Here is a 10,940-nt window from a genome sequence, read left to right on the forward strand (position 1 = left end):
CTATTTTGAAGTGTTGTTGTGGTTCAAAAACTCCCCAAAGCCAAGCAATTTCTTTTAGAAATTTCTTTGATTTTCAAGTAGCTGTAATTGTGGGTGCACGAGTGACTACTTCTCCACGTTGTGGGGGCCTCTAAACACAGTAAAAGAAGGTTATTTACCTCATGCATGGCCATTTTGATAGCATCGATCAAGGACTTGAAAACGTATTACTTTTTGTAGAGCTCATAAGTCTTGACTTGTGATTAGGCTTCATCACCTTGAGACACAGGCGACTCCCATTTTTTTCTATTCAATCTCTATTTCTTGTTTTTCCCTACCATGTCCATGCGTGCTCAAAATCTTTCATTGCTAATTGGAAGAGCTGGTGTTAATGGCCTCCAATAAGCCATAACATTCTAAAAAATGTTCCTAGTTTGATAAAGAAACCCGCTCTATAAAATTTCAAAGTAGATTTCCCCATCTTCTTTGAATTACCTTGTATTAAATGCAAACAATTACCTTGTGTTCATGCCAATCCAACTAGGTGCCAACTTTAGAAGGATTGGTTGCGTTGATTGCACAAGGGGATGCCCACGTTCTATATTCTGCACTTGTGAGAAGCTAACTACGTAGTACTATATTAGGCGTTGATCATATATGCATCTGGAGGTCTCGTGTCATATGATTAGCAATAAGCTCATGATGCCACATTATAATATCTTCATTGAAGCACCTGCAAATGATGCTGATTAGGCAAAAGCTAATTATTAAGAATATTGGAGCCAACAAAATTACAACGATCAGTTGCCGCATGATGGAGCTTCTGAGAATGATGCAATGATGATGACTAATGAGCAGAATCCCAACTACACATAAGAAGAGCATTTGGCACAACCACTAGCATTGCCGCAGAAAAACAAAAGAAAATAGAAAGAGGAAATATTGCGTACACAGCAATGTTAACGGCAAAAACGCGGCAGTGGTTTATAAGCAATATACGCGGTAATAGTAGTGGAAATATACCCGCAACTATTACCGCATATATTATCTCTAAACGCCTACTCAAAAGAAAAGGTGCTCATTTGGGCCACTCAAAATGGGGTGGCCCAAATGAGAATCTTTATTTTTGACCTCCATAAAACAATGAAACATCAATTGGTTTTTAAAAGAGTATACAGAAAAAACAGAAAATTAAAATTAAATTTACTTTACCTTGACAATTTAATGTGTAGAAGATCAAGTATTTAAAAAAGTTACAATTAAAATGAAAATAGTTGTATATACATTGTGCCACATTGGGAGTTTTTGAAAGTTTGGACAAATATTTTTCTATCTAATCCTCCTCCTCCTCCTCATCCACGGGCACATATGTTTGATCACCAGACTCTACATAAACCCAAACCAAATTCAACAAATATCAACCACTCAAAAGTCACAATATTATTTTTTAAAACTTACCACTAGTAGCGATCCACCCGCTGCGTTAAATTGCTCGCAAGAGATGTAGTTGTTCTTGAACAACCATCGTCAAGTCTCAAATTTTGTATGCCACGCTCCGGAAACTTAACCATCTCTCTGGTTGGTCGACTAAGAGTGATATTTTTCTAAGCTAGCAATAACAATAACAAATCATCAACTATAATCTTTATAATCACCGATTTAGGTTGTAACTTAATCAATCCTACATATTTGTCTTTCCATGCTGCTTTGCCTCCCGAGCCATAGTGCGTGGAAGTTTATTTGGACCGCGCTTTGCGTTGTTGTCTGTAGGATGAGCCCTTTGAAGCTTGACATTTGGAAATCTAGCATGCAACGCATCCTCAATGTAGGGTGCATGATCGAGTAGCTGGTCTTTAGACTTTAGAAAACAATTCCTATATGTCCAATGTATAGAGTCTGAAGATGGCATTGTAACTCCCTACCCTGTGCTGTACCGAGGTCCACCTCCCAATCATATTTTATCCTTAGTAGCACCCATGCGTGTCTAGCACGGATGCATCGATATCCTTGTCCTATACTTCAGGGGCGGCACGATTTGAAATTGAAGACTCCGTTCTCCGTCACTACCAAATAAGCAAATCCACAAGATCTCCTGCCGCTTTGTCTCTCTCGGTGCTTGCCTTCATCATCTTTGAGTTCGTCATCCTCCATCTCATCATCTTCATCATCATGACAATCATCCTCGCTAAGACTTGCTGCCTCCACACTTGATTCATCGACCTCCCTGACCTCTGTTTCCACCTCATCCAAAGTCGGAGGTGGAAGAGGGTTGAAGATAGTCTCCACTTCATTAGTGGAAAAAATGGTTCTCCCCCATGGTGTTATGGGAATTACGAACCAAAGTTTTGGTTGGCGGATTGCTGGGATATAGATGACCCATAAAATAGAAGCTCAAAGTGAGTAACAATGGTATAACTAACACTACAAGCAAATAAGAATAAAAAAGGTACATGTCACTCACCTCCTCACAATTGTGCGGTAAAACTAAATTGTAGTACCTCCCTGTGTGATGCACACTAGAGTCCACCATGTAGAGGCCATTCTCATGTCTTCTATACACATTTGCAAACCACTTGCACTACTCTAAGATGAAGGTATGAAAGGTTCTAAACTTAACCTTTAGTATCCTTTCAATAGTTCCGCAGTACCTGGCTTCATCACCGTCTGTGTCAAAGTTTCCCATGATGGCACAATCCATCGTGGTTCTACGCTCGTCAATGTGGCGCGTACGAAAGTGACGACCCTTTGACCACATAGAGTTAAAGGAAAGGCACTACAAAATAGAAAAATATATTAATTTATCAAATACATATTAAAGATAATTCAAGAAATAGCATTACACTATGGTTTAGGTATATGAGTACTCTACCTTTGGTACGCAGCCTTGTGCATACTCCCATCCATTGCTGGTGATCTCTTCTCCGTGCGCTTTTGCCTCGATCATTCTCTCATGAATCCACTCTGCACTAATGAGATCTAGGAAACATGCAAGGTGTCTAGGCACTCGGGGTTCCCTCCTTCCTCCATGTGCTTGTTTCCATGCTTCCCTCTCTTGCAAATGCCTTTCCTGTGCCACTGTCCACAAGTCCACCCACTTGGTCATAATCTTTGCATTGAGAATGAAAAAGTTATCGACCACTCGATATAGATTCATATCCATGTTAAGTAGTTTCCCCTTTCCACTTGGCAAGTGTGAAGTCATCCTTGCATCTTCCTCATCTGACCACATGCGAGGCATTGAAGGATCAACTTGTGTCAAATACTTTGATATGTAAACAAATGCCTCTTGAACGATCTACCCTTCGGCCATACATCCCTCTAGTTGAGACCGTAGCCGCACAAAATCTTTGATTCTTTAAAAACCTCTCTAAGAAGACATCCATCGTGCGTGCACTACTCCACATATAGCGATCTCCTCCACCACGTGAACCAAGAGGTGAATTTGACTAAGAAGCACCAATCAAGGAAATGCATCTTCAATGGCACACACAGTTTGTGTTGCAAGTATTTGAGCAACAGGGATAGCATCTATTTGGATTTCCTTGGAGCTCATAAATCTGCAAGAAAACACACAAGGATACACTAAGTGCTAGTTGAAATTATTGTGTACATAAAAAAGGTGTAGTTGAGTGGAGTCTTGTGGTATACCTTACTAGCTCTCCTAGCTCTTCACCTAGCTTATCTAATTCTTTTTTGTCTAGCATCCATGGTGCTTTAGGAAGCACAATCTTTCCATTTGGGGCACGCCACGGAGTAGTAGAGGCGGGGAGACATTTTAAAAGCCTCAAATCCTCCCTCACACCCAAAGAGTCCTTCTTGCCAATATTGTGGTCCCATAGTGTTTGGGCTACATTCTTGAATATGTGCATGGGATCCAAGAGGTGTTGTATTTTTAAGTCCTTCCAATATGGAAGCCTTAAAAATATGGAATACCTTGACATACCTTTTGCTGGAGGACACGGAGCCGGATTGTTATTGTGGTGCTCTTCCCAAATGGTTGCCCAATCTGCCATCGTGAGCTTTACAGGAGTCTTCCCATTTGTTGGAGCCTTGTGCTTGTTATGCCCTTGGGGTAAGAAACAATGGTTTTTTGGATAGATTAACTTGCGCAAGGAATCGGGCCTCTACATCACCAACGATGGCACGCAAGTAGGACATGCATTATACTCCGATGTGGACAATGCTGCATACATATCATATGGTTAGAGAGATGAGTGAAGTAAAGTAAACTAAAGGGAGAGAGGGAAAGAGAGATAGAGGAAAGAAGGGGGTTACCAGAAATCTCTCCAAGCCCAGGATAGTCATGCATAGTCCACATAAGGATTCCCCTCACAATGGCCTCTCTCCCCCCCTTTGCAAGAGAGAAAGAGAGAGTGAAAGAGGGAGAGATAGAGAGAGAGAGAGAGAAAGAGGGAAAGAGAGGGATAGGGATAGAAAAAGATAGAGAGGGAGAGAAAGAGAAAGAGAGAGGGATAGGAATAGATAGAGAGACAGAGAGAGAGAAAGACAGGGATAGGGATAGAAATAGAGAGAGAAAAAGAGGGGAAGATAGGAAAGAGAGAGAGAGAGAGAGGGAGAGAGAGAGAGAGAGAGGGAGAGATATAGAGAAAGAGGGTGAGACAAGAGAGAGAGAGAGAGAGAGAGAGAGAGAGAGAGGCATAGATAGAAATAGAGAGAGATAGGAATAGAGAGATAGGCATAGATAGAAATAGAGAGAGATAGGAATAGAGAGATAGAGAGAGATAGATAGATAGATAGATAGATAGAGAGAGAGAGAGAGAGAGAGAGAGAGAGAGAGATAGATAGATAGAGAGAGAGAGAGAGAGAGAGAGAGAGAGAGAGAGGGAATGGGGGAAAGAGAGAGAAAAATAGAAAGAGAGAAAGACAAAGAGAGAGGGAGAGATAGAGAGAAATAAAGAGAGAGATAGAACCTGTGGGATTCACTATTAGTAATAAGAGGATGTCAACTGCGTGCAACAAAATTAAAGAAACCCCCTATGTACGGTGTCTTACGTGCTAACCTACCCCCTACATACGGACAAGATACAGACGCTCTCGCAATGACCCATCTCCTTTCATACGGATTTCATATGGAATGTAATGACCCGCTATTTTTTGTATGCTAGTAGCATAACAATTTTAGAAGCACATGTATTTGGAAAAAAACATGTTGAAGTGCAAATGCACAGAAGTGTAGATTGTGGTATGTTTTTATTTGCAATAAATGTTAAGAGAACAAACCATGAAAAGCAACAAATAGCCTCTCAATAGCCAAGAACCAAATCACCAAGAGCACTAACAGCTTCAATGGCCAATAGCATAGTTAACTCAAGGAGAACTGGTGGCCGAAAGCCAAGCTCTTGCTAGGGGCCAAAGCAAGCTCATAATAAGGCAGATCCAAGCTTCACGGGCATCACAGGCAAGGTCAAATAATAGATATGGGCAAGCTAAGGTAGATCATGCAAGCTGCATTTACCATGCACGAGTACAAAGGCTTGAAAGCGAGATAATGGTGCAAGATACAAAACATATACTGAACAATGACAGCTACAAAGCAAACATTAGTAGATGGAGGTCAACATGCAAAATGGTCCCTGTTTTTGTTCGCTTGGTCTTGGTCGTTGCCACCGGTTGCATCATGGCAAAGTACAAGACGTTTACGAGAGGCTCGAGAGCAACATGTGGAGCGGGTAGTAGGCATTGTGGGAGGCTGGGTTTGTCCTTTTTTTACCGTATGTTGCGAACAAAAACCAATCAAGCAAGCAAATTGCAAGCTTTGAAACATGGCAAGTATAGACGAGGTTAACCTCTACGATGTTGCCTTCTGCATCTCCACCCACCATCTCTACCTGTAGCCAAGATCCACTATGCACATTAGCAAAACCTCTTGAGTACACCATGTCCCACCCCGCCAAACATGCTTCAACAAACCTAAGGAGGACGTGGGCATGCATCAATTGGTCCAATCCAAGGAGGATGTGGACGTGCATTAGGTGGGTCAAATGCTCTAAGGGTCTTGAGGTCGAGGGCAATGAAAGTTTGGAAAAAAAAAGAATTGCAAAAAGATGAACAGTTAAAATGCAGGGATAAAAAGAATGAGGAGCATACCGAGATTTGGAGGTATGGAAGTTCCTACTTGCGTTGAGCACATCATAGCAGCGCGCCGTTGATGAACTAAGGCAAGCAAGCACTTATCCCTACGGCCACAATCGCTTCTCCAGGAGATGGCAATGCAAAAAAAACAAAGGGAAAAAGCATGCCGTAGTGCCTCACATCAACCCCTTCAAAGCCCATTAGTCCTCCACTCTGTAAACGTGAAACTACTCGGAAGAAAAGACCAGAACAGATTCTCTCTCTCTCTCTCTCTCTCTCTCTCTCTCTCTCTCTCTCCCCCCATATAAGAGGGAGGTGTCCGCACTGTGCATCTGTGGCCAACATGCCGGCTTTGGCGACCATGAGAGGAACACAGCTTTGGCACCCCTATACTTTGAATGCTCGTCGATTTTGAATGAATCTTAGACATCTTGGTTGCAGTCCCCATAAAAGAGGATAGTTCTTCTAAGATCCAAGTCCAAAGGGTCAAGCAAGCCCTCCCAATGGTTACTCCCTTGCATCTCCACTTCTGCAATATGCGGCCCATGCTTGCTTGGTTTCCTTCTCTCTCCATCGGAACCTTTACTGTGGTCTGCAGTGAGCCCTGCGAGCGACAGCTCTTCCTCCTCATCATCGTCCTCTTATTCCTCTTTTGACTGGCCTAGCTTGTCCTTTATAAATTCCTTTGCTTTAGAGAACATTTTGCAGTTCTACTTGCAGCTCCTTGCAGAGATCATGGTTTCCTTGGGTGACTACGGCATTGGTGTAGGGAATGTTGAGCAAAAGCTCCGGTGCAAAATTAGTGTTTGTTGCTCTGTGGTTAGGCCTATGCCTAAAACAGGAGGGAAAGGGGGTGGTCAAGCTTAATGTGCAAGCTTCAGATGATGCCGGTGACGATGAAGGTGCTGAGAAGGAGACGATAGGCCTTAAAAAGTTGGCAATTGTGTCAAAAGGCAATAATGGCATTATTGATATCAAAGGGTAGAGAAGAGTGGTTTGTACCCCCTCCCCCCCCCCCCCCCCCCCCAAAACCCCCCTACCTCGGATACGTTTGTATCCATTTGAAATGATGTTACACGGTAATAGATGTAGGTTGCTTAGTGAAGTAGATGCAAGCTTCTCATGCATTGCTGTAAAATTGTTTGCTTTTTTTGCAAATGGATGTAAGAGGTAGATTTGTTGGGAAATGGATGTAAGAGGTAGATTTGTTGGGAAATGGATTCTCAGAGAAATAGATAAAGAGATAGGTTGAAGTAAATAAAATAGAAAAGAATTTGAGAAAGAGAGGAGAAAGAGAGGGAGAGAGAGAGAGAGAGATGGAGAGAGAGGGAAAGGAAGACAGAGGGAGAGAGAGATAGGGAGACAGAGAAATAGAGAGAGAAAGAGAGAGAGAGAGAGAGAGAGAGAGAGAAGAGAAAGAGAGAGATGAAGAAAGAGAGGGGGAGAGAGAATATATATATATATAGAGAGAGAGAGAGAGGGAGTAGCAGATACTGCGGGGTCTATCTACCAGGTTTTGGTATGCTGGGGCAAGGTTTTGCTGATGACACTTGTATTTTTAATTTAAAGGCTAATAATGTGAATGTGTCAAGATGTATGGCTGCCTTAAATAAATTCTCTGTTGCTTTTGGTCTGAAAATCAATATGCACAAATCAACTTTGATAGATGTCAGTGCTGAGAGTTTTCATGCACTAATATGGGGGGGGGGGGGGGGGGGGGGGGGGGGGGGGGGGGGGGGGGGGGGGAAGGTTACGAAAAGGGCATATCTTTAGACATCTTGGATATCCCTTTCGTGTGAATGTCTCTCAGGCTGATCTTCAATAGTGGGTCCATAAGAAGGTGTGTTGTAAAGTTGTTGCATGGCACTGTGAGGAATGGCCTCTCCATGTGAGACTGAGAATTATCCAGTCTATATTGTTTCCTGTCTATATCTTACTAAGTGGAACCTTGGGGACAATGATGAAGTGCTAAATACAGTAAACATGACAAAACTGGGTTTAGCATTATGACCTCTAGAATCCCAAAGAAACTACTCAATATCTAACCAAATTTTTAGTTTATGATTAGATATGGTTACTACCTATAGAATACACACAATTGGCCTAAGAAACTAGCAATATTGAGAAATTTATACTTGCTACACTAAATGCGTATACTTCAGTAATCAAAAAACTCAACCATCATCATATTCTATGGTATATAGCGTATTAGGTCCCCCAAAACTCAAGGAAAATTAGCTTTATGTTATACATTCCACTTAGACAATCAAAATTGCATTTGGATATCAAGAAAGCCACCGAGAAAATGATAAAAGTGCTAATTTTTGCCAAAAAACAGGATTATGCAATTCTTGTAAGTTTGTCATAACTTTTAATTTTTAACACTTAGTTCTCCCTAGAAGCATCAAAACATGTTGAGAACTATGAAGGATTATTCTCTACCAATCTAAACCTCACAAACATGAAGTTTAGAGTGGTATAGTTGCAAAAATTGAAGAAAAAGCCAAAAATAGGACCCATTTTTTCACACAGTTTAGGTTCAAAATTGTTGTGCAAGAGTAAGTCTAATGGTGAGATCCATATTCCAAAAACAAATCAAGTTTCTTTCAGCTCAAAAAGACAACTTTGTGGATATATAGCACCTAGAAATTCATTTTCATAGTCTTCAAATAATTCAAGCAAAATGGTCGCTTAACAGGACACAAAAGTGTCCAAGGACATAAAAGTGTCCTGTTACCATTCTAGTGTTAATTAACACCACACCACAGTGGGTCACGAGATCAGTACCCATTTACATCTGTCTTGGGGTAGTCTTCAATGGACCTAAGTTTTTATTGAGGAGAGAAGAAGAAACTAGATTGATGAGAGCTTATGTAGCCTTCGGAGCATTGCAGAAGATATGTTTGTAGGCTCGTTTCAATAACCTCAAACAAAGCTGTGTCTTCCTAGAAAAAAAAAAAATCAATGAGGAGTCTCATTCCATATTGGAGCTCTTGATATCTTAGGTGGTTGGCTTCCGAAAAATAAAAAATAAAAAAATCTAGCATGTTGTGCATCCTCAATGTAGGGTGCATGATCGGGTAGCTGGTCTCTAGACTTTACAAAACAATTCTTATACGTCTAATGTATAAGAATTTGAAGATGGCGTCGTAACTCCCTGTCCTGTGTTGTACCAAATTCAACCTCCCTACCATATTTTACCATGTAGTAGCGCCCATACGTGTCTAGCACCACGCTTTGAAATTGGGGACTCCGCTCTCCCCCACTACCAAATAAGAAAAGCCACAAGATCTCCCACCGCTTTGTCTCTCTTGACACTCGCTACCTTGAGACGAGCGTCGATGCATGCCACTACAAGAATTGCGTCGACGGTGCTCTGGAAAAGCAGGAGTGGAATGGAGTGGCGTGGGATCCTAGGATGCCATGGGAGTGGGACCCTACGATGCCATGGAAGTGGGACCTTGCTATTGAAGGAGAGTAGGATGGTAAGAAGGGGCCGTAGACTGAGGTGCCATCGATGCAAGGCTCTCGATGTAAGGAGTCCCTCCCTGACTCCCCCATGGCGTGGACTGTGGAGAAAGTCCTTAGGTCGCAAGCTGTTGTGGAGTGTACCGACCAAACAATGCATCCGTCAAACAGAGGTACTCAGTCCGGTAAAGAGATAGGCCATTGTAGGTGTGGATCTACCATCGATGAAGGAGCTTGAGTAGAGTAGGTGTAGGATGGCCATGCCTGCAATTAACAAAAATATACCTATAACACTCATGGTTCATGATAAACTAGCCACAAATAATCTTTCTTTTTTGCCTCATCTCACCGCCGATAGACTCGGTCCACTAGAGGCGATGTCCGCCCGGGTGGGAGCCCACTTGGATCCAAACCATTCAAAAGAAGAGCCAGATGGCCGGTCTTTACTAGGAGGTCTCTCGTATGACACCTACATTACAGAGAGCAATATGAGATTTAGCTTTCCCCCTCTACTCACTCATCTATATATATGTACACAAGTATATATGCACATAAGCACGTAGATACACATACATACTAGTACACCCAAGTAGGGGCTAGTAGTGCCAAAGGTGAAGTCTTTAGATATCATCACAGTCTCAACCGTGGTAAAACCAAGGGTATGTTGTAGTAATCCATGAATGAGTGGATCAATCACTATAGCACCACAATTAAAAAATAATTATACCCAAGAGGAAACGTCTAACCTTCGGGTACTATGCTCCCGTGCTCAGTGCCTTAATACATGCATAAAAAAATATAAGCATTATCGACCCCCCTATAATGTAAGTATATACAATTACATACTCATTACAATAAGGTATAATTTAAGTATATACAATCACATTAATGTAGCCATCGTTTAAGGTTTAGGGTAAGGAGCTAGTGTTGTAAATGTAGCCATCATTTGTGTTGTGCGCAGTGTGAGAGTGATTCTACCTGTATAGGGTTCTTTGAAGAAGAGCTTCTTTATTGTGCTTCTTGTGCAACATCTCTTCACACAAGCTGCTCCTTCAACCTAATGCCTCATTAGTTGAGAGAAAGCGAGAGATAGATAGAAAGAGTGAGAGAAAGATAGAGAAGGTAGAGAGAAGAGCGTAGAAATTTATTTTTGAACTCCATCTTTGGGACTTAAAAACGATTTTTTTCAAAGCACTCTACATAATCCTCTGCATTCTCGCATGACGCACCCCAAAAAATGGTGGCTTTGCTTACAATCATTGCTCTTTACTTACTTGAAATCATTGCTCTATCCCTCTCTCTCTCTCTATTCTCTTTATCTCTCTCTATTATCTCTATCTCTTTCTCCCTTTCTCTCCCTCTCCCTCTCTCTCTCTCTCTCTCTCTCTCTCTCTCTCTCT

General features: G+C 41.8%; 1 protein-coding gene across 1 annotated transcript; it reads right to left on the reverse strand.

Moving 5' to 3' along the window:
• Positions 1-1,443: 1,443 nt before the first annotated feature.
• Positions 1,444-3,528, reverse strand: LOC147449591 (uncharacterized). Its single transcript, XM_086522646.1, has 2 exons — positions 2,849-3,528; positions 1,444-2,752 (listed from the first exon to the last, which is right to left on the reverse strand). The coding sequence occupies exons 1-2, from the start codon at positions 3,215-3,217 to the stop codon at positions 2,558-2,560; spliced, it is 564 nt and encodes a 187-aa protein (XP_086378772.1). The 5' UTR covers positions 3,218-3,528; the 3' UTR covers positions 1,444-2,557.
• Between the last annotated feature and the right edge of the window lie 7,412 nt (positions 3,529-10,940).

Source organism: Adiantum capillus-veneris, chromosome 10, assembly GCF_014529385.1.
Source record: "Adiantum capillus-veneris isolate H3 chromosome 10, ASM1452938v2, whole genome shotgun sequence".
In the NCBI taxonomy this organism is placed as follows: Eukaryota; Viridiplantae; Streptophyta; class Polypodiopsida; order Polypodiales; family Pteridaceae; genus Adiantum; species Adiantum capillus-veneris.

Excerpts from the sequence above, each read along its gene's own strand:
- LOC147449591 (XM_086522646.1), bottom strand. The coding sequence starts at position 3,217 with ATGCCTCGCATGTGGTCAGATGAGGAAGATGCAAGGATGACTTCACAC. Across the intron at positions 2,753-2,848 it reads CACAAGGCTGCGTACCAAAG|TGCCTTTCCTTTAACTCTAT; the intron begins GTAGAGTACTCA and ends TCTATTTTGTAG.